General features: G+C 38.6%; 2 protein-coding genes across 2 annotated transcripts in view; one reads left to right on the top strand and one right to left on the bottom strand.

The window, feature by feature from the left end:
* Window positions 1–23804, bottom strand: part of LOC114246256 (putative cytochrome P450 301a1, mitochondrial) — a 32430-nt gene extending 8626 nt beyond the window's left edge. Inside the window, exons 1-2 of the mRNA XM_028178713.2 lie at window positions 23295–23804; window positions 3243–3436 (exon numbers count right to left, since the gene is read on the bottom strand). Of these exons, the coding sequence (XP_028034514.2) occupies window positions 3243–3436; window positions 23295–23767 (667 nt within the window). The 5' untranslated portion in view covers window positions 23768–23804. The remainder of the gene's footprint in view (window positions 1–3242; window positions 3437–23294) is intronic.
* LOC114246253 (uncharacterized) lies at window positions 10571–14026 on the top strand. The gene is made up of 2 exons (XM_089739244.1): window positions 10571–10724; window positions 10806–14026. Exons 1-2 carry the CDS (start codon window positions 10610–10612, stop codon window positions 13361–13363), a joined length of 2673 nt encoding a protein of 890 aa, XP_089595370.1. The 5' UTR covers window positions 10571–10609; the 3' UTR covers window positions 13364–14026.
* Window positions 23805–24634: the final 830 nt, after the last annotated feature.

The raw sequence follows: 24634 nt of genomic DNA, 5'->3' as shown, positions 1-24634 counted from the left end.
TAAGAGGCTATTCCAGCTACGCCCAAACGGGTAGGTGAGCTCACGGGCTCAACTTGAGAGAATTTGGAAACACTACTGAATTACTACTGAACGGTAGGCGTGGCTCTGCCTCTGGTATTGCTGACGTCCATGGGCGACGGTAACCACTCACCATCGGGGGGCCGTATGCTCGTACGCCTGCATGGACAATAAAACAAAACACTAGAGCCCTAGCAAGTGCAGTGCTTTGCTCTACCACCGGATCGGAATCGCGACCCACTGAGAAGATCCGGCGAGAAACTTAGTAGGCCGTGTCTATGGATTAGTTCGCTCGTCGAACTCTTCGTCGTAATTAAAGAGTTTGACGAGGACGGTGATCAAAAGAACAAACACGATGAATCAATTACTTAATTCGTTCAATCGTGACACTAATTGGAATTCAATTACAAAAGATTCTGGTTATTACTTTAAAATAAAACGTTGTTTTATTTTTGCTGCGTATCTTCGGAAAATTAGGAATTAAATTAACGAAGAAATTTCTAATAATAATTTGCACACAATATAATATAACAACGGAGAACTACTTCTTTATACGTGTTTTTAAGTATAAAAATATGTAAAGGTCAGAGTAAGTATAAAAATATGTAAGACAAGAGACAAAGAAAAGTAGAAAATCTTGTATTTCTAATGAAAAATATTTAGCTAAAGAATGCAATGTGATTAGTCTATCATTATTGTCATAGATGGCGCTAATTACAGTTGATATTGAATATAAATGTTGTGACTGGACGTGGAAAATATTTAGAAATGTATAAAGTAATTAATTAATTATTATTTATTAATTACTTAAGTAACATTAATGTTTATTAAAATTTTTATAGGATTCTGAGAGGCAGCAGAACTTTAATTGTGATGCATCGACTGTACTACCATATCCGTTAGTAAAATTCATTCATTTAGTGTTATCCAGTCTTACTATCGCTGCGTTACCTTTAATAATTGACTACTAATAATCCTTATAAGATACAACCAGCGTTCTAGAAGCGGTCAGCGGCCATGTTAATACGTTCGCGTGAGCAACCTCATTTCTGAATAGGTATTGCTACTGTGGCGCACCTTTTTCCCATACAAAGCTTAGCAACGTCCAAAAATGTCCCGCCGTAATAAGTAGGTACATCTTATGATGATTTAGGGTACGCGGCTGTGTAGGCTATGTAAATCGAATGCGTTGCAGCGCTAAGTAGATGCGCCATAGGAATTTGCCCAAAAAATAGACGTCCAAAGACGTTCGGACATATTATGATAATCTAGAGGCCGTCATATGACGCTGCACCATTTCATAATTTTTTAAAAAAAAAAACGTAAGACGTTGAACGTGTTAATTGTGTGTATGTAATCTGCGGCAGTCATCAGCACAATAAATTAAATTATATTAACTACGAGCGACCCGCCCTCGCTTCGCTTCGGAAACATTAAATTTTATTATTGATTCATAACTGAGTCCCGCGATGTTACCCGGCGTTATTGTCGTGCCGCGGGTGAAGCCGCGGGGCGAAGCTAGTCAAAAAAAAGTAGCCTAAGTTACTCCTTATATCATGAGCTACCTATCAGTGAAAGTCCCGTCAAAATCGGTCCAGCCGCTCCAGAGATTACGGAACAAACAGACAGATAGACAAAAATTTGAAAAAAAATGTTATTTTGGCGTATGTGCCGTATATATGTTCATATGCATGTAGTAAAAAGCGGTTATTTCAATATTACAAACAGACACTCCAATTTTATTTATATGTATAGATGGAGGTAATTAATAAAGTAAATAGTACCTAATAAAAATAAATAGTTAACTTTTTTAAATACTGCATTATTATTTTTATCTACACAAGTAACGAACAATATTAAATTTTTCAACCCAGCATACTTAACTCTGTTTAAAACTGCTATATTCATATTATTTCCATTTCCTATACTAACGCTATTGCAGTGACTCTTCCAACAATAACTTTCTGTTTTAGATAGACACTTTTTCAACTTGTCCCCTGTATAAGATGGTGCTTCTACTTTCCATGATACATAGAACAACTGGTCTGGAGTTCTTGTTTTTAAGAAAGAATGGTTACTTTTGTCCCGAAGGCTTTTACAGTTTTAACAGGACAGGTGAGCGAGGTCGCTTAGCCGGGAGGGGGCTTCACTGGTAGGTACCACCCTGCCTATTTTTGCCGTGAAGCAGTAATGTGTTTCGGTTTGAAGGGTGGGGCAGCCGTCGTAACTATACTTGAGACCTCAGAACTTATATCTCAAGGTGGGTGGCACATTTACGTTGTAGATGTCTATGGGCTCCAGTAACCACTTAACACCGGGTGGGCTGTGAGCTCGTCTACCTAAGCAATCTAAGCAATAAAGAATAAAAAATCTTGTCAACGTCGTTCATGGACATCAACAATGTCATCAAGTCACTGCCTACTGCTATATTATAGTAATAAGATCTTTGTTACTGTTACAGTGAGGCCTACTCATTAAGATTCAATCCCGATTCTGCAGGATAGCCGTCGGAGCACCATGGTTCCTGAGGAACGTGGATCTCCACGATGACCTGGAGCTCGACTCTGTCAGTAAGTATCTACAGTCGGCATCATTGCGCCATTTCGAGAAGGCGGCACGACATGAGAACCCTCTTGTCGTGGCCGCTGGAAACTACATACCCGATCCTGTAGATCGAATGGTAAACAGTCGACGTCGCCCAAAGCACGTCATTACGGATCCTCCCGATCCATTAACGGTGCTTTTAGGCACCACAAGCACCGGTCACCGTCCTCGTCGAACCCGTCGCTTGCGACGAAGGGCTCGACGAGCGAATTAACCCCTAGACACAGCCCACTGAGTTTCTCGCCGGATCTTCTCAGTGGGTCGCGTTTCCGATCCGGTGGTAGATTCTGCGAAGCACTGCTCTTGCTAGGGTCAGTGTTAGCAACTCTCCGGTTTGAGCCCCGTGAGCTCACCTACACACGTTAGGGTGAAGCTGAACTAGCCTCTCAAGGCTATCAGCATAGGTAAAAAAAAAAAAAAAAAAAAAGTAAGATTGAAGCTTAATGCTTAATTATTTATTATCTTTTTTTTTATTGCTTAGATGGGTGGACGAGCTCACAGCCCACCTGGTGGGCCCACCTGATTACTTTTGGCCCTAGGGCTTTTCCAGTTTCACCAGGGAAGTGGTCTATTGAAGTATTTCATTACAACTACATAAATAGCTAAATTCCAACACTCACATTCCAAAGACCATCTGTGAATGTCGTTGTCGAACTCATGAGGCAAGTCCCCGTTCTCGTCTCGCGCGTCTACCATGTACTTAATGAAATCCTCCGTGACCATCTCGATTGGTGCCACGTACTTCTTCACCGTTTGAGGCTGGAGTATGGGTCGTTGAACCTTGGAACGAAATCTACGCCATTGATCACCGTGTCTAAAACAAGAGATTTTTTTTAAAATAATTTCTTTTGATTTCGGATAACCTAACCTTTAATCAAGCGCATAGGGAGCACGTGGGATATGTGGGACTTAAAGGCCTGTAGATTTTGGGAGCAGACCACGGGCCCAAAGATTTTAACCAACAATCTCATTTGAACCAACCCTTAGCCAACCGTTACCTTTAAAAATTCTTATTAATTCACGATTTAACGAATCTAATAGAATAAATCGTGGATATTTCAAAATATAATATGCAAATCATATGCAATTTTCTTTTAATTAAATTATCTTGTAAAGAAAAACACAATCTGAAACATTACGGCAGTTTCACCTAACACGTACAAAAATAAATTCAATTAATAAAACTTACAAATTCGTATAGTTAATCTTTATTTGTATATAACAAGAAGACCGATCATCTATTTACACGTATGTAACTTTTTTTAATGATAGCCTTGAGAGACTATTTCAGCTTCGCCTTAACGTGCAGGTGAGTTCACGGGGCTCAAATCGGAAGTGTTGCTAACACTAGCCCTAGCAAGAGCAGTGCTTCCCAGAATCTACCACCGGATCGGAAACGCGACCCACTGAAAAGATCCGCCGAGAAACTCAGTGGGCTGTGTCTATGGATTGATTTACTCGCCGAGCCTTTCGTCGCAAGCGATGGGTTCGGCGAGGACGGTGACCGGTGTTTTTTTTTTTTTTTTTATGATTGAAAGTTTACTGGTGGTCCGAAGGCCTTTCCAGTTTCACCAGGACACGTGGGTTCACCAGGACACGTGGGTGTGACCGGTGTCTGTGGTACCTAAAAGCACCGTTAATGGATCGGGACGATCCGTAATGACGTCTTTAGGGCGACGTCGACTGTTTACTATTGGGTCCACAGGATCGGGTATGTAGTATGTAACGTAATCTCATTAATAATATAGCTATTTACGAGTTAAATAAACACGTTAAAGAACGAATTCAAATCGACTAACTGCTTCACGAATATAAATCGCGTGCTTATGAAAAACCCATCATTTTATTATTATGTTGGCTTGTTTTTAAATTACGCCATTTGTAAGGAAACCGCCCGAAGCAAGAGCGAACAAAATACGCGATTGCAATCGCCATGATAATCAAAGGCTCTTCGTATTCATAGTTTAGCTGGTACGACTGTATATATGAGTCATATAAACTATTTCGCATGTAATCGCTAACAGAAGAATGTATATAACAATAGTAAAAGAGCTGGGGAAAATCACACATAGTCACAAATCATGCGGCCTCAAATTAGAATTCTCTGTGTACCAGAGACTGATAAATATACTTTAAAAATTTATCAAAGAGCAAACAGACTTGTTCATCACACAATATTTGCCCGATATGGGAGTCGAACCCACGACCCGCGGCGCATTAGTCAGGGCTGCTAGCTACTGCACCACCGTGTTAGTTAATATCACAATTGCAATATTAATTGTTATAAGCTTGGATCGTTAATACGAAAACTTAATTGCAATTCGTAGCATCAAATCTGAGGCCTTTTGTCAGAGACACTTTTGCCTTTTGTTGATGAAATTAAAAATTTCTTAGATGACAGGGAAGCTGATGATAGGTGGCTTGAAAATAAACTGTTTTTTATCAAGCCACCCCAAAACGTAACATAACCACAGCATAACGAAACCTTTAGTGTGACGTCACTGGTGGGCAGATTAAGACCATTACTGACACGCATGTAATGATGGTAATTAGGGTATCTGATCAGAAATCATGCTGATTTCACAAACGGTTAATGCTGATGTAAGATAATTGAACGGTAATTGAATACGTGAAAAAATTAATAAAACTGTAAAACACAGAAATTTGCCCTATAATATAACATCACACGTTACCAATATTAATTTGGATTGTTTTGTCAAAAGCGTAGGCGTTGTAGGCTTGTTCTATAAAATATCGGAAGTGACTTCACAATCGACCTTTCGGTTAATTTTACTCTATCCAAATCCTTTCGAAGCCCGAGAATTGTCCAAAATGAATGAAAATGAACTACAAAATCTCCAGTAGCAGAAAAGGGGCACCTTAAAAACTTCGCAGATTTGCCGTAAAACTGGTTTTTAGTCTATATGATTGCTCACTAATAATAATTTGAGAGCAAACTTAAATAAAGAAATTCCACATCAATTCTGACCTTGACAATACTACGCAAACTGAATTATAACACACTCCCATTTCGGATAGCCATGCGGCGGTAACTATGATAGAACAAAAAATATTTAACCGATGCCTGAATCTGTCTAACGTCATTTTCAATATAGGCTTACACTTAAACAAGTTCCAAACAACAACATCTGTGGCAGTCCACTAAGTTTCTCGGCGGATCTTCTCAGTGGGTCGCGTTCCCGATCTGGTTATAAATTCTACGAAGCACTGCCCTTGCTTGGGCTAGTGTTAGCAAATTCGCCAGGCTGAGCTCCCCCGTGAGATGGCCTACGCGTTAGGTCCACCTGGTATAAACCCTCGCCGATCGCAACGTCGGTCTACAGAGCAATTTCATCTGCTCGATGGAAGAACTTCCTTTTATCGTTATCTTCCAAAGACATAACAATATCGTATTAAAAAATATAATTCTATATAAATTTCACAGTAAACTAAATTTTGAATTTATTCCAGTAGCCTTTCTCGGGTGAGTTTTGAAGATCGTTTCGAAGATCGGACACAAGTTGTTAGGCAAAAGGAGGTTTTAATCGGTTCTACTCTCGCATGCTTCGGTTGCCGTGCCGAACGCGAAGCCAAAAGACCAGAGAAAAAAAACTGCCCGCGAAACCTAAGTTTAGGTACAATGAAAAATACAAATTGACATTGACAGATGAGTGTAAATTAAAAAAAAAAACAATTTTTTTAAAGTCATGGTATAATGATCGCCCTAAATAGAACAATCCAGTTGGCAACCAAATTACGAACTTCCCCAAATAATGAGAAAGACAAACGCTTACGTAAGTGCTATGTTTTATTGCGTCTATAACAGTCTCTGATAGTTTAGTCTATAAATAGATGACACGTGTGAAATACCATTGAGAAAACTCTTCGATTTGCTTCGATTTGCTTCGATTTGCATTAAGCCGGTGCAATTACTGGAGCCCATGGGCATCGCAACATTAATGCACCTCGAAACTTGAGTTGTATACCTCAATTGTATAGTTATTACGCAATTTTAATTTTTTTCTGGTTTTATTCATATCACACCGGTGTTATTCCTTACTAGGGCTTACATGCTGGATTGGAAGATTGCACTGTCATATCGCTCGAGACAAATACGCCGACAGACTTATCTTTTAGACCACAACTTATCCATCAAGTACTTATCCTTGAAGTCGTCGTGGCCTAAAGGATAAGACGTCCGGTGCATTCGTGTTGAGCGATGCACCGGTGTTCGAATCTCAGGTGGGTACCAATTTTTCTAATGAAATAGGTCCTCACCAAATGTTCACGATTGACTTCCACGGTGAAGTAATAACATGTAATAAAAATCAAATCCGCAAAATTATAATTTGCATAATTACTGGTGGTAGGACCTCTTATGAGTCCGCGCGGGTAGGTACCACCACCCTGCCTATTTCTACCGTGAAGCAGTAATAAGTTTCGGTTTGAAGGGTGGGGCAGCCGTTGTAACTATACTTGAGACCTTAGCACTTACATCTCAAGGTGGGTGGCGCATTTACGTTGTAGATGTCTATGGGCTCCAGTAACCACTAAACACCAGGTGGGCTGTGAGCTCGTCCACCCATCTAAGCAATAAAAAAAACAACAATCACGGTCAATGATACGAAACAATTTGACGTTACGCGATCGGTCGCGACTCGTCTGCAAACCATCTGCAAAATTGTTGCTGTTGCTAATTTTTACGTGATAAGGCCGCGGGTAAGTGTCGCGAGTTGTCCGCAAAAGAGAATTCCGAACGTCGTCAGTTCATTGATGCGTATTCGTGATCCTAATTACAATTCAACGCATACCGTCACGCAAGCGACAAACGGCATCTCAATAGCAATGCGGACCTGCTAGCTTTTACTTTGATACAATTCGTGACGTTTATATAGACATTTTTGTGTTTCATCATAATTATTTGTAGGCAGCTTATATTGTTTGGTAGGCAGCGGCTTGGCTCTGCCCCTGGCATTGCTGACGTCCATGAGTGACGGTAGCCACTTACCATCAGGTGGGCCGTATGCCTGTTCGAGAAATAAAAAAAACTCGCGTTTTTTATTAATCACTAGCGGACCCGGCAGACTTCGTAGTGCCTCAATCGATAAATAAAAAACCTAAACTTTTGTATAAAATAAACTTAAAACAAACAAAAGGAATTTGTCCGACGGGGGGCACATGAAAGGAAAAACAAAATTGTTATTTTTATTTAATTCCGAACATTTTCATATTTATCTAACCTTTTAACCCTTCTCTGGACCTCCACAAATAATTCAAGACTAATATTAGCCAAATCGGTCCAGCCGTGCTCGAATTTTAGCGAGACTAACGAACAGCAATTCATTTTTATATACTTAGATTACATTATTTCCGATGGATACAAATTATTACGAATAGGTACTGTAACGTTTTGACCGACGCTTGTCTGAAGAAATTAGTTTTAATGTTTATATTTTATATATTTTGGTTCTTTCCTTTTATCTTCATAAGCCGGTATTGATATCTTGATCATTATAATTTAGTTGGAATTGTCCTAAAATTAAGTAGTTCTTCAATAATATACCTCGTAATTATACGTTCCCTAGACCACACCTTGTCGGAACGGGCCGGCCACGTATTTGCATCATACTAATTCTAAGCAATAAAAAAATTAAAAAAATACTCTTGTGAATTCTATTTGTTGTACATGTGAATTCTATACACGTGAATTCCGTACTTAGGGAACGTACCCATACTACGTGACCCGTTTAGGGGGGGGAGCGGAGTCTTTAAAATACTACGGTCAGTCACAGGAGCGGGGGGGTGGCTCAGGTTTTTGTCACGTAGTCGATTTTAGTGAGAGAAATCTCGTATTTTTTCGACCTATATTCGAATATAGCGCGCAGTGTTTAGCGTTTTGTAAACTCACACTACATAATTCTACTAGTAATTTAAGTGTGCATGCAGTCTTATGCAATAAAGACGAGTATGAACCAAACTTTTCTTTTTACAATTTTTGCCTGTGAAATGATTAAAAATCATAATTATGAATTACTACGTGAAAACTAAAGGGAGAGAGGGGGGGTCTTGGCATATATTAAGAGTGATCACCGAGGGGAGGGAGAGGTCGAAAAAACTAAAAAAATAGGTCAAGTAGTATGGGTACGTTCCCTTACTAGTGCTTCGTAAAAGCAAATCCATTTTTGTAATCTACTATATAAAAATAAGTCGGGTTTTCCTTCCTGACGCTATAACTCCAGAACGCACGAACCGATTTCCACGGTTTTGCATTCGTTGGAAAGGTCTCGGGCTCCGTGAGGTTTATAGCAAAGAAAATTCAGGAAAAAATTCAACAGAAAAGCGGGAAAATCTTTTTTATTAACGCGCCAGCGGCAACACATTTATTTGACAACTGTCTATTGTGTACTACTAATCAATTGAATTGTCCTTAAAGCATAAAAAATCACTTAATGACACAAACAACATTCGTTTAGTAATTAGATTTAAAATAAGAATTTAATCAATCAGAAATTTAGCTTTATGATTATTTTTCCTGGGTTCTTAGCTTTGAGTTTATTATCAGTATAATCTATTTTATATGTTGTTTGATTTACGTTAAAAAGAATATAAAGTAACAAATTAAAATGTTGTAAAACGCTACTTATTTCAAAACGTTTCTAAGCGTTTTGTAAGTTATCAAAATGACATCCATCAAAGTGACGTTTTCTAAAGTCGGGGCGGAATAAGCCCCCAGTTAATTTCATATGACAAACCGGTATTGTGTTTACTGTGAAATTGTGAAAAAAAAGTAAAAAAAATTAGTTATTCGTTTCCTAACATTTCAATTGGAAAGCATCAAATCAATCACGTGTATTGTGCAAATTTTGATTCAATTTCAACAGCAGGCATTTGTCTTTAAGGTCCTAAGTTGAACTGTGTAAATTATGTGGATCGTGCATTTGAAGTTAAATTCACCACTCTGTCCATAGGCCAAAATGCCTAGAGGACGACGTGCGAACATCGGCCGCCGCACAAGACATGCAAGCCAGCAACAAGTGTATTCACAGAACTTAAGCGAAGAAAGACAAAATATAATAAGAGAAAATACCCGATTGAGACAACGCGTGAGCACACGAAGATCATTGGCATCATACAATCGCTTGGCATTCCAATATGATCCCACTGCGAACTACAGTGATGATGAAAATTTAGATATTGGACCAATGACGACTATATGCCGATATTGCAATGCGTTAAAGTTCAAAAGAGAAACGGCTGGATTGTGCTGCGCAAGTGGAAAAGTCAAACTAGATCCATTACTTACACCACCACAGCCACTGAAACCATTGTTCGATGGAACTGATCCCGATTCCAGCCATTTTCTTTAACACATCCTTGAATACAATAACTGCTTTCGCATGACTTCCTTTGGCGCTAATATCATTCGAGAAGGCGGCTTCATGCCGACTTGCAAGGTAAAAGATACAAAACACATAACCAATCACTCACACCAACACAATGAATTGCAACACATAACAACTACATATACACCACACACTACACCATCACACGATCAGAAGTTACACCGTATTCTTCAACAAATGATTGTTTGCAATTACAGATACAAGGACAAATATATCATTTGCATGGTTCAATGGTGCCAACACCAAATGAACCGCATCAATTTCTGCAAATATATTTCATTTCGTCGATGGTGGATCAGCTGAATGTGCGGTGCAATATACAGGGAACTCAACAGTTAAAGAGACGAATTATTGAACAGTTGCAAGCATTTTTTCACGCTAATAATGTTGTGGTTAATATGTTCAAAACAGCATTGGAACGAATGCCATCGGATACGCACAAATTTGTCATAAGAGCGGATTGTACCCCAACAGGTGAACATGTGCGAAGATTCAATGCACCCACCGTTAATGATGTTGCTGCAATTATTGTTGGCGATCCAACTAAATCGCGAGACATTGTCGTTCAGCGAAGAAGCAATATCATGCATCGTGTAAACGAGACACATCGTTTGTACGATGCGTTACAATATCCAATCATTTATTGGCAAGGGCAAGACGGATACGACATCACGTTGAAGATGGTCGATCCAATTACAGGTACAATATTCACACACTAATTATTGCTATTATTGCTATTATTGGTTTCCATTAACAATTCATTTAACTTTGCATTTTCAGGCGTATCAACGAATAAAAATCTAAGCGCAATGAATTACTATGCGTATCGTATGATGATTCGTACACATGAGAAGAATGCCATTCTGAAGTGCCGTCGGCTATTCCAGCAATTCGCTGTCGACATGTATGTCAAAGTCGAGACTGAACGTTTAGCGTTCATCCGATTCAATCAGGCAAAGCTACGATCTGAGGACTATATACACTTGCGTGATGCTATTCATTCAGATGGTGATGTTCAAAACATTGGACGTCTGACGATTCTCCCATCATCTTATATCGGAAGCCCACGCCACATGCACGAATACGCTCAAGACGCTATGACGTACGTGCGAAATTATGGAACTCCGGATTTATTTATTACGTTCACATGCAATCCGAAGTGGACGGAAATTGAACGTGAGTTAGAACCGGGCCAAAAACCGCAAGATCGCCATGACATAATCGCCAGAGTATTTCAGCAAAAACTCAAGGTTATGATGGATGTGCTTACTAAGTATCGAGTTTTTGGTGACACACGCTGTTATATGTACTCGGTGGAATGGCAGAAGCGTAGACTACCGCATGCTCATATCCTAATCTGGTTGCTGAACAAATTACATTCAAATGAAGTGGATGACATCATATCAGCTGAAATTCCTGATCCAGTCACTGATCCCCATCTACACGACATTGTGACAACACAGATGGTGCATGGACCGTGCGGTGCATTAAATCCATTATCGCCTTGCATGGCTGATGGAAAGTGCACAAAACGATATCCGCGACCGTTAGTTGCTGAAACAGTCACAGGGAACGATGGATATCCAGTTTATCGTCGGCGTTCAAAAGAAAATAATGGTCGAACTATCAAAGTTAAAGTTCAAAATCAAGAGATTGAGATCGGAAATGAATTCATTGTACCATATTGCCCGCTGCTATCAAGAATTTTCGAAACACATGCAAACGTTGAGATTTGTCATTCGGCCAAATCAATCAAATATTTGTGCAAGTACGTCACAAAAGGCAGCGACATGGCTGTGTTTGGTATTGCGTCGGAAAATGCGAATGACGAAATCAGTAACTTCCAAATGGACAGATACGTCAGTACTAATGAAGCACTGTGGCGATTATTGCCATTTCAAATTCATGAAAGATATCCCACAGTTGTACATTTAGCAGTGCATTTGGAAAATGGCCAAAGAGCTTACTTTACTGAGGCTAATGCGGCACAACGAGCTGAAAGACCACCATCGACAACATTGACTAGCTTCTTTGCAATGTGTGAAGCAGATCCATTCGCAGCGACGCTGATGTACGTTGAAATGCCCAAGTATTACACTTGGAATCAATCAACAAAGAAATTCCAACGTCGCAAACAAGGAACCCCAGTTCCAGATTGGCCACAGGTGTTTTCCACTGATGCACTAGGTCGCATGTATACTGTTCATCCTAGAAATGATGAATGTTTTTATTTGCGACTGCTGTTGGTAAATGTACGTGGACCAAAATCATTTGCGCATTTGAAAACTGTGAATGGCCACCAATGCCAAACATATCGAGAAGCATGTCAACTATTGGGTTTGCTGGAGAACGATTCTCATTGGGATTTAACACTTGCGGATTCAGTTGTTTCATCAAATGCGTACCAAATACGAACGCTGTTCGCAATTATCATCACCATATGTTTTCCTTCACAACCAATTCAGTTATGGAACAAATTCAAAGACGACATATGTGAAGATATCTTGCATCGCTTGCGCATTCAAACGAATAATCCTGACATCCAAATAACCGATGAAATCTACAATGAAGGATTGATTCTGATTGAGGATCAATGCTTGACTATTGCAAACAAGCTACTGATTGAAGTAGGAATGATTGCGCCAAATCGATCGATGCACGATGCATTCAACCAAGAATTAAATCGAGAGCTGCAATACAATGTTGATACATTGCAGGAATTCGTTCGAAATAATGTGCCGTTGCTAAATGAACAGCAAAAACAAGTATACGAAACATTAACGCAAGCGGTGGACCATAATACTGGTGGTCTATTCTTCCTGGACGCACCTGGAGGAACAGGGAAAACATTTGTCATTTCATTGATTTTGGCCACTGTTCGATCAAGATGTGATATAGCTTTGGCGTTAGCATCATCTGGAATTGCGGCGACTCTTCTAGATGGCGGTCGTACTGCACATTCTGCGCTTAAGTTGCCACTCAATTTAAACACAATTGATACTCCAACATGCAATATTTCCCGATCCAGTGCAATGGGAAAATTGTTGATGCAATGCAAGCTCATTGTTTGGGATGAGTGCACAATGGCACATAAGAAATCACTTGAAGCACTTAACTTCACACTGAAGGATCTTCGGCGAAATAACAACATCTTTGGCGGCTTGATGATATTTTTGGCAGGCGATTTCAGGCAGACGTTGCCAGTAATTCCCCGTGGAACGCCTGCAGATGAATTGAATGCTTGCCTGAAGGCATCACCTTTATGGAATAACGTAAAAACATTATCGATAACCACTAATATGAGACTTCAACTTCAAAATGATCAAAGTGCTGCATAATTTTCCAAACAATTGTTATCTGTTGGAAATGGAAAAGTCCCAGTTGATGCGACATCTGGATTAATTACTCTTACCAACGACTTTTGCCGATTTGTAGACTCTCAATTAGCTCTTATTGAAAATGTTTTCCCAAACATTAGTGAGAATTATCAGAATTATGCTTGGTTAAGTCAACGAGCAATTCTTGCCGCAAAGAATAGTGATGTACACGCACTGAATTTCACCATTCAATCAAAAATTGCTGGCGATTTGGTGACATACAAATCCGTTGATTCCATAACAAATCCCGATGATGTAGTAAATTATCCAACGGAGTTTTTGAACTCTCTGGAGTTACCAGGATTTCCACCACATAACTTGCAACTCAAAGTTGGTACAGTTATTATGATATTGCGTAATTTGAATCCACCGCGACTTTGCAACGGTACTCGACTTTCGGTAAAAAGACTTATGCCGAATTTGATTGAGGCAACCATTATTAACGGAAAGTACGCAGGTGAAAATGTATGTATTCCTCGAATACCAATGATTCCGACTGATCTTCCGTTTGACTTCAAACGATTGCAATTTCCAGTTCGCCTTGCGTTCGCAATGACAATTAACAAGTCGCAAGGCCAATCGCTTAGTGTTTGCGGGATAAATTTAGAAAATCATTGTTTTTCACATGGGTTATACGTTGCGTGTTCACGAGTTGGGAAACCATCCGCTTTGTTTGTGTTAACGTCAGACCAAAAAACAAAAAATGTGGTTTACCAAAGAGCACTTCAATGAAACGGATAATTTGCGGACACGTTTTTTTTTTTTTTTTTTTATTGCCCTTGTAGGCAGACGAGCATATGGCCCACCTGATGGTGAGTGGTTACCGTCGCCCATGGACTTCAGCAATGCCAGGGGCAGAGCCAAGCCGCTGCCTACCGCTTAATACTCTCCACAAGCCTCGTTTGAAGAAGGACATGTCATAGCGCTCGGGAAACACCGTGGAGGGGAGCTCATTCCATAGCCGGATGGTACGTGGCAAAAAAGACCTCTGGAAACGCACTGTGGATGACCGCAGTGGCTCCAGGTAGTATGGATGAACTCTACTCTGGTGGCGGGAGGTGCGATGGTAAAAACGAGATGCCGGTATCATCTCGAACAATTCCTCAGAGCACTCCCCATGGAACATACGGTACAAAATACAGAGGGAACCGAAGTCCCTCCGCAGACCCAGAGGTTCCAAACGATCCGTGAGACCGGGATTATCGACAATCCGAACGGCCCTCCTCTGTATGGAGTCAAATGGAAGAAGCTGGTATTTGGGAGCCCCGGCCCAGAGATGGGAGCAGTACTCCACGCGAGGCCGGACTTGTGCTTTATAAAGCAAAAGCCTTTGTTAAGGCGTGAAGTACCGCTTCGCTCTGTTGAGGACTCCCAGCATTTTGGACGCCAACTTGGCTTTGCCTTCCAAATGACTCCGAAACTGGACATCGCTCGAAATGTCGACCCCAAGTATCCCAATACTCTCGGAAGGTTGCAGGGATACTCCTTGGAATTGCGGCGCCATGACAAAGGGGTCCTTCTTCGCAGTGAACGCGCAAACTTGTGTCTTTAACGGGTTGAATTGAACCAAGTTCAATTCACCCCATTTGGAGACTCGCCTCAGAGAGTTCTCCACTTCAGACACAAGTTTTGATCGTCTCTCTTGCACCACACTCCGAGAGAGACTCTGATGGCCGATATATCGCGCATCCCCCGTGCTGTCATCCGCATAGCAATGCATGCCATCAATAGACAGCATGTCATTGATATACAGGATGAAAAGCGTGGGGGAGAGCACCGAACCTTGTGGAACGCCAGCGTTAATGGTCATGGTATCAGAACAGTCACCATCTACAACGACCGTGATGCTCCGCCCATCTAAAAAGCTAGCGATCCACTTGCAGAGACCCTCGAGGATTCCGTAAGATGGTAGCTTCGACAGAAGTGCCCTATGCCAGACCCTGTCGAAGGCCTTCGCGATATCAAGGCTCACAGCAAGAGCCTCGCCCTTGCTCTCCAAGGCTTCAGCCCACCTGTGAGTAAGGTATACAAGAAGATCGCCAGCTGAGCGACCGTATAACGCTTCGATTCAGTATTTACTTTGGATTCAATTTCATTTACTTAGAGAAGTTCAACTAAATAACACTTCATTTTTGTAATCGAAATGAATTCATTACTGTTGTGAAATGAAATTTTTTTTTTCCTTTTCAAATATCAAACAAACAAAAAAAATTCTTCATCTTTTAATCACCAAACGAAATGTTACATAAAATGAAGCCATCTGGTGGCGAAACGGAGCTCGCCGGGTTTGCTAGTGTCACTATAACAATCACAAAGTCCTTGGATCTAAGGATATTGGCACACGATCTCACCTTCAAACATAGCTGTATCATCGTGCTAACGAAACATCAGTTATATTATGCGGACGAATTTCGGCATATGAATTTTTTGGTTTAGAAGACTGTGTGTTTAGCTTCCCTTCCTTTGTCGCTAGGGGCGCTGTTCCAACTGCATACGAATTTAAGTTAACTTTTACACGATCGAGAACGTTAAAAAGCTCGCACTAAGCACACTGACGCCCACGGAATCGATAATTAATTTAATTATTAAATAATTTAATAATTATTAAATATATTTAATTATAATTGACAATTAATTATCTATTCCGTGCTGACGCCAACAAATAAATATATCCTGTAACAAATTGGTTCACGGGTTGGTGGAGTTTCTTAGCTATAGAACGTAATAGCTAAAGATACGAACGTAAATACATAATAGAAGTTTTTATTAGTAACATTTCCAAACCAGTCTTAACTCTTTATGAAGTTCAAAGTCTGAATTTGAATTTTAGTGGATTTCCCTAGATTATTTCTAGAAATATCGAAGATAATTTCTCCATGACATATACAGCAGCAGCTATTAGCGTTGATCCGTTATACAACACGGCTACAGTACGTATTCTTTATTGATTCCTCAAAGAAACTTGATTGATCATAGCAGATCGATGTAAAATCTTCTTAGTTAAATGTAAAATTATTAATACCTGCCTACGACGTATCGCGCAATCACGTTCATTAGGCCACGGACGTCAAATCTGTTTTTCTGTCGCAACGTATGGTTCGAATGATAGTTATTAAGTACCTACAGCGTTTGTCAATGGAAAGTTCTGGAAAATCACGATTTCAATAATATATTTAAATAACAATTACATACGAAAATCTATATATATAAAAATTAATTGCTGTTCGTTATTCTCGCTAAAACTCGAGAACGGCTGGACCGATTTGGCTAATTTTAGTCTTGAATTTTTGTGGAAGTCCAGAGAAGGTTTAAAAGGTAGATAAATATGAAAATGCTCGGAATTTAATAAAAATAACAAATTTGTTTTTCCTTTGATGTGTCCCCCGTCGGACAGATTCCTTTTGTTTGTTTTAAGTTTATTTTATACAAAAGTTTAAGTCTTTATCGATTGAGGCACTACGAAGCCTGCCGGGTCAGCTAGTAATTTATAAAAATGATCTTTGGTCATTGGCCGACGGAATACATAATTTTTGTATTTCAAATAAAAGCGTTTGGAATTGTACATCTTTTCGCAACTCTATAGAGCGGGTTTATTATGTTAGTTGAAATATACAATTTCACAACTCAATATTACAGCACCTGGCGATAAATACTGCACATCGACTTTTGGAAAGATACTTGTCGGCTAATTTCGGCTTTGTAGAGCGTTATCTCTGTCGCATACTACCTATGTGACCTTACAGTCGTTGTTAAAGTTTTTTTTTATGATTGAGGGATTACTGGTGATCCGGACAAGGACCAGTGGGCGAGCAAGGACCCAGCCAGGAGGGTCGGAATTTGCTAACAACTACCCGAGCGCATCCAAGGGAGACCTAACAACTCAGGGATAGCTGCTTCGCAATGAATCTACTGCCGGATCGGAATCGCGACCCGCTGAGAAGATCCGGCGAGAAACTCAGCGGGACGATGTTTAGATTAGGTTGCACGTCGAACTCTTTGCCGAGTTCGACGAATCCGTTACCAGGGTCCCTACTCCTAGTGTTAGAGCTGAAGGCGTCTAATGGAAGGGTTGTTGGATCTGATGGATCCGTAAGGACGTTTCTAGGGCAGTTGGTAAAGCGCGGTAGGATGCGATCGTTTTACTGGAGGTAGGAACTCTAGTGAGTCCACGCGAGTAGGTACCACTACCCTGCCTATTTCTGCCGTGAAGCAGTAATGCGTTTCGGTTTGCAGGGTGGGGCAGCCGTTGTAACTATACTGAGATCTTAGAACTTATATCTCAAGGTGGGTGGCGCATTTACGTTGTAGATGTCTATGGGCTCCAGTAACCAATTAACACCAGGTGGACTGTGAGCTCGTCCACCCACCTAAGCAATAAAAAAAAATACACTATTAATGTTTCGTGCGACAGAGATAAGACTACGAAGCCGATATTAGTCGATTATGTATGAATAGTTCTGAAGATAAATATATACATGACGTATGGATACTTTCAGATTTCTAGAACATACTTAAACAAACTACATACGATGCTCAATGAAAACGATTTCTTTCAAAAAGCAGATCTATAATTAGAAAACCTGGTATTACGTATAAATAAATATTTAACTATTTATAAACATTTGCTTGTTCTCTTTTCTATAAAGGAATTTCTACTATATCACAATATTACACATATCCGATTCCAGCCATTCACAATAATTGTCAATAAACTTAACATACATACAAATTGAAGTGTAAACTTATCGCAAAGTTTATAACACACCGAAAGATAAGCTACGGTTCACCTACTACTATTTTATTCTGTACTTACTAGCTGACTCGGCAAACTTTGTTGTGCCTCAATCGAGAAATAAAAGAACTAAACTTTTGTATTAAATAACCTTAAAACAAAAAAAGGAATCCGTCCAACGGACACATTAAAGGAAAACCAAAATTGTTTGTTTTTATATGATTCCGAGCATTTTCATATTTTTTCAAACCTTCTCTGGACTTCCACGAATAATTCAAGACCAAAATTAGCCAAATCGGTCCAGCCGTTCTCGAGTTTTATTTATTTATTTATTTTTATTTATTTATTACAAATTTAAAGTACATGTAACGTAAATTATCTTTTTAAGTATTGATGCCTTTTTGATAAGACAATCATAGCTCGGAACATGAACTTTAAATAATAGGACCGCCCTTTCTTTATTCTGATATTCGCTAGTTTTTAATTTAATTCAGGAGTATTATGATGGACAACAATGGAATTTAGGCTGGCTAACAACGCGCTAAGGTGACCCAAGCGAAGTACGAAAACCGATTTGCTTAGTACTTTCAAAACAATAATGTCATTCTTTTTTTAGTGCAAAGACGGCCCCAATCTTATATGTCAGGATCGGCAACGCGGTCTATAGGTTATGTATAGGCACGTGTTGCAGTTTGAACCTTGTCTAAATGCGTAAATAAGTTTATTTTTCAACATCGTTTGACAAATGGAGTCAATGACGCAACGTTAGACTCTTAAAAAATCAATTAGAGATTGAATCATCAAAAAATATTGAACCAAATTATATTACAGAAACATAACCTGAGCTATTCTCGTAGATGTTAACAAATAACTTCGCTTCTCCATTGGACGTCCGTCTTTACCAATGTCATATTTGTTAGCTTTCATTTTAGCACAATACAACGAAGGCCGCTTAGTAAGTGACATAAGTGTACCAAAGTGTAACATGAGACAGCAAAAACGAGAATACAATATCATTGGTGTTGATAAGAATTTTTGAAGGTCACTTCATAATATGTGTCCTAAATTAATATGCTACAAGGTTGACTTTAAAACATCGGCCTACAGTTCTCCGTTATTTGCGAAAAACAATCATAAATTTCGTGTAGTACAGGTATGACAATTCACAAAATACTCTGGTATATTTTGGCAAAAGTATAACTCTACTAAATCTGGATTCAACTTTCATTCGTTACACTTGAAGTAATTTAACATGTATATCACGTCATACGGGGTACGCTTTCGCCGTGGCCTGCTTCTCAAGTGGACCAAGTGTCATTTGGCTATAAGAAAAACAAAAACAAAAAACTAACAAAATACAGGTCGATGACCCCGCACGGTTATACCAGTGTTGAGCTACTGCCGACTGAGACCAATGTCGGCTAGTGAGAAACTTTATATTAGCCAACTATTTCGTTACAAATGTTACAATCATGACCTCTATGTCAAGAGTGCAACGCCGAAGAAAAATAACAATGAATGTTATGAACATCGTGAATAAATTTTAACTAATGTTTCAATTTTATAATTACAGATTAGCACATTCATCGATAGCTGAGACTATATAGAATATTTACATTTTCTATATAGAATATATAAATACGAATCACAAAATAGCTTTGATTAAATACACGTCAAATAGGTATAATCATAGTTTAAAATCTGTTTATGATATTCATTTAACCCTTGAAGGTAAAGAAGTTCCTTTTCGAACATACAAAAGGTTTCTTCGATAAAACTTACATTATTTTTGTTAAGAAAAAGAGATTCGTTTCTTTTTGTAATCTTTTAATAATACCACAACTTTTACTTATTAATATTTATAATTAGCATTTAAATTAAGGTATTAGAAATTCAAATCTATTCTCAGATATTCTTGCAACCGAAGTAACCCCACTATCACACAAAGGTGATGTTTAGTTATTAAACAATAATTTGCTTACGTTGGACGTAGAGGAAATATTTATTTTTATGTGTGTACATTGTAGGTACTTGTTGCCGTTTTCTCAATTGTTAGTCTTGAGTTTCTTTGTCGGAGACTGTTTAAATAGAACCATAATGGAATACAAATTTATTTTTCAGTGTCTACTACAAGCAAGGTTTCTTTTTATGAATTATCGGATAGTTTGCATAGATTTTGAGCTACATGGGCATATCTAGCTCCCTTCAACATCTTTAGAATATAACCTCAAAATAATTATAGAAAACCATTTTGAGAAACAAAAATTCTTAGTTTACTTTTTTAGTTTAGATATAATTGATTTACATTAATTTTCGTTATAATTGGATTATTTTTTCTTATTATACTAGAAAGTTGATTTTTGTAGCACTACTTTTATGCTACATTTTGCGGACAATGACCTAAACATCATTGTTTACCGTCTGTAATTCTAAAGATGTGCATATTAGCATATAATTTACATAACCAAATAATTGCACGTATGCTATTTAAACTATATGTTTCAACAAGAAATTAAACAAACTTAATGGTTAAAAAGAACAAAGGAAATTAAACAAAATAAACTGTAGATCAATAATTGTCTATGGTTAACTTTTGGGTGGCCTTGACCTATTTCTGTCGCGAAACATTCGATTGCGTTCCGGTTAAAAAGAGTGGGAAACCCGTTTTATGTACAATACAATTGATATTTCTACCTCATTTCTCATTGTTGATTGCGTTATTCACGCTGTATAGCCTCGGCGTTTCTATAATTCTTTAATACCAGGCCGTGAGATAGTTCATCCATTTATCAAAAAAAAAAATTTTTTTTGACCCAAATAAAATATATAATATCCAAATTTGATACCATGAATCGATCTAAAGCCTCTAATGTCGAAAAATACTGAAACAAAACTGAAAGTCACACATCACCAAGAAAACTTTTTCTTTTCTCTCTCTCTGTTTGTTCCGGCTAATCTTCCAAATGTCTAAATCGATTCAATATCGACGGGATTTCCAATAATGGATATTTTTATGTAACAAGGATTAACTTAGGCTTACTATCTAGAAAGAGAGTTCGTTTTTCACGCAAATAAATTAAAATCTGTGAACAAAATGCGATTAAAATAGGGAAATTAATTTATAATTGTCACAATACCAAATTCCCAACAAAACGTGACAGTGCTTGGCTAACAATTACATACTGCCGGTTTAAATTTTGTAACATGACATTAATCATTTGGGAGTTTTGTTGGTGCTGCCAGATTTGTAGTTGTCTGATTTGTAATGTACAATGAACTTATACTTCAACAAGGTTTCATGTATATTATCATTTGTAACGTCAGTTAAACACTAGCATCATAACTTAGGTCACGTTTACAATAGGTACCTACCTACGTGCAAATACTAAACAATTTACTTTACGCGATGATAATCTAACATGGTATGGGCCATGGGCATTCGTGACGGCTTCATTAAGGATTGAAACTATGACATAGGTTGTGAATTAACTGACAGTTAACTCGATGGCTTAATGGTTAGCACCCCATCGTGGATATGATTTCGGGCAAGCATTCCTGTGGCGAATTGGTTTGTTTGCTCTGTGTCATTAATATCTGTTTATGTATATGTTTATGTTTATAAGCCTCTGGTTCACCTTGTAGAGAAAATTCTGGTTTGGTGCCTTGTGGTCTTGTTTATCCAATAATTTATGAATGAAACTATAATTTATTTAATGTTGAATTTCTATTTATTTATTTAAACAACTGTTTTGCCTATTCGTCCGTAAAACTAATAATCATTTACCGTTTTAAGGAATCCATCAAATAAAAGGACTGGTTTTACAATATCACGTTTCTGCTTGAAGATTTCAAAATATCATGACAGTGTCATTTAGTTAATTAACCTACATACTTCAAAAACGAGAATATTTTGTCTCTTTTTTGCTTTTATAATGAATGGCGCGTATAACAGAGACGCCGAAAATTCGCCCTTTCATTTTCGGACGGTGGCCATGCGATGCTTGTTATCAAAATTGCGTGAGCAGGTTGTGTTAGAAACTCTCCGGTTGAGCCCGTGAGCTCACCTATCTGTCCACGAGAAGTTGGAATAGCCACTTAGGCTACCAGCGAATAGGTAGGGAAAGATATCAAAATTGTGTGATCGAGGGAGGGGGACTGTGTGTTTATGTGTGTATACCTTTTTGAACAAAATCCACAGGACTTTCACGACTCATTGAAAAGCATAATTTTCAATTTGTATCTCCTTCATGTTAAATGTCAAAGCGACACGACCTTGACAAAACACATTAAAGTCTCTGTGCGAGGTTTGGGATTTGCTAAATGTTTTTCTTCTTCGAACGAAGCAATTTATGGGAGGATAGGAAAATGTCAGATTTACATCTAATATCTTAAGGTGGGCAGTAGCATTCTCGTTGTAGAGTCTATTGATTCCTTGAATCGTTCTATAAATTAAAGTTTTTTTTTTATCTCGTGAAAGTCTTTAGTGTTACCAACAAAATAAAAATAGTTTCGTTTCTTTTTAAAATGTCTTTAACTGAATAGAAGCGAATACGTAAAATTCATTTAAATCTTCATTTGATTATGGTCGAATTTCGATCATACGATACTATAATAGTAGAACGAAATGAGCAAAGACTTACTAGCACTAAGCACAGACTTCCTGGCGCTATGTAGGTCGTTGTATAAAAAAAGTTCGTCACTAATTTATTCAAGCTCTGTTACTGAGTTTTATGACACAAAATCCGGTTTGGCCTTGTCGGTACAAAAGTAATCTTTGTGACGGTGAAAGTTGCAGCGCCGCGGATAACGGTACATCTCTGCTTTTCATTAATCACACACACACACGCTAATCGTAATTTAATATGATACACTGTTAATTTAGAAGATAACACAATAATACTACAGCAAAATTCATTCCTTTTCAAAGTCTTATAAAGTTTTTATATCGTTTTGAGTGCAATTGAAAAATTGAGAAACAATTTCACATAACTTTCTAGATCACTTTTTTAATTACAAATAAATGCTATTGATCTTTGAAAAAATTAAGCAATCTAACAGTATAACTTTTTGAAACTGTTGATAATAAAGTTAAATTTACCATTTCGATCGACCGTTTAATTTTAAACAAACTATTTATTGTAACGAATCAGGAAAACTTACACGCCAACAACGCCCGGGAGTTCGCCAAAGAAATCCTTCCTGACTTCCGATTTGTATTTGACGAGACACGGCATCGCAGGCCTGAAGGGGGTCTGTCCCTCCCTCCTATACATCCTCTCGATCTCGTCAGCATCATAAACGAACAAAAGATCGGGCCTTCCGATCAAACCGCCGAGCCGAACGATTCGGCCATACGTATCCAGAAACTGTTTGGTCACTTTCGCGAACTCGGATATATCGAACTGCCCTATAACGGGGACCATTCGCCACGTATTCCCCAAAATAGGGATAGGTCTAGGGCCGGGAACTTCGGAGTAGGGACGGGCGTTTGCGAATATCTCCTCATTTAACTCCGCGGTCGGGGCTATTTGGGAACGTTGCCGCTTAGAGAATGGGCATGACGATGAGCTACGTGTGCTTTGAAGCTGTATAGGTCTGGCATAGGCCGCGAAGGAGCGTAAAGCGCGACCCATGGCGGCGGAGCAACTGATCAACTGAACGTTGAACACCAGACGTACCGGTCCCGTTGTATTGCTGTCATGGTCGGCAATTAGCCCGTTCTCCGAGTGCGATTATTATTTATTTGACTTTCGATTGTTATGTATGCATTTAGTTATTTTTATTATTCCTATTAACGGTGAAGTTGTCTTGAATTTAAAAATTTACGATGGTAATTTGGTGGGATATAAAAGTTTAGTGTTACGACATTGGCCGATGTAGTAGGCTTTTATTGGGAACTAAGTCCCACACGATGTGAAAAAAAAGGATGTACCTGTTTTAATATAGTATTTCGTAAATACATAATTTGTTTTAAATTATTATTCAATTGGTATCTTCTCATACTCATCCCGCAGTAAATTTGTTTCCTTACATTTATGATCAAAGGGCACTACAACGGGTCTCCTGAATGACTTTAATTTCCTTAGTAACGGTAGACCTTTAGACATTAGGTAGAAATGAATATGATGATAATGATGGTGCCATCCATATTACATACATTACATTGAGTATGATGGTACTCCAATCCAATCCTATATGCTATCTGCTTCTGTATGCTTCCAATCCTATATGCTACTAAGATACTCTTTTATTTTTCCCTACCTATGCTGATATATATATATATAGATAGATGAGGTGTAGGTGAGCTGACGGGGCTCTAACCGGGAGTGTTACTAACACTGGCCCTTGCAAGAGCAGTGCTTCGAGGAATCTACCACCGGATCAGAAACGCGACCCATCGAGAAGATCCGGCGAGTACTTTCCTCTTTTGGAATTAAAAAAGCCAAAACAACTCTGTTCGTTTGTCTATGACTAAACCGTTTTATTTGGATTTTTTTTCT

The sequence above is a fragment of the Bombyx mandarina genome, chromosome A1 (genome assembly GCF_030267445.1).
Source record: "Bombyx mandarina strain Sakado chromosome A1, ASM3026744v2".
Lineage (NCBI taxonomy): Eukaryota > Metazoa > Arthropoda > Insecta > Lepidoptera > Bombycidae > Bombyx > Bombyx mandarina.
Note: the sequence above shows the minus strand (reverse complement) of the source record. Positions and strands in the feature narration are given on the sequence as shown.

Bases quoted from the DNA above. Each gene is read 5' to 3' on its own strand.
- LOC114246253 (XM_089739244.1), top strand. From the start codon at position 10,610: ATGCATCGTGTAAACGAGACACATCGTTTGTACGATGCGTTACAATAT. The intron at 10,725-10,805 runs GTACAATATTCA...TTGCATTTTCAG, and splicing joins GATGGTCGATCCAATTACAG to GCGTATCAACGAATAAAAAT.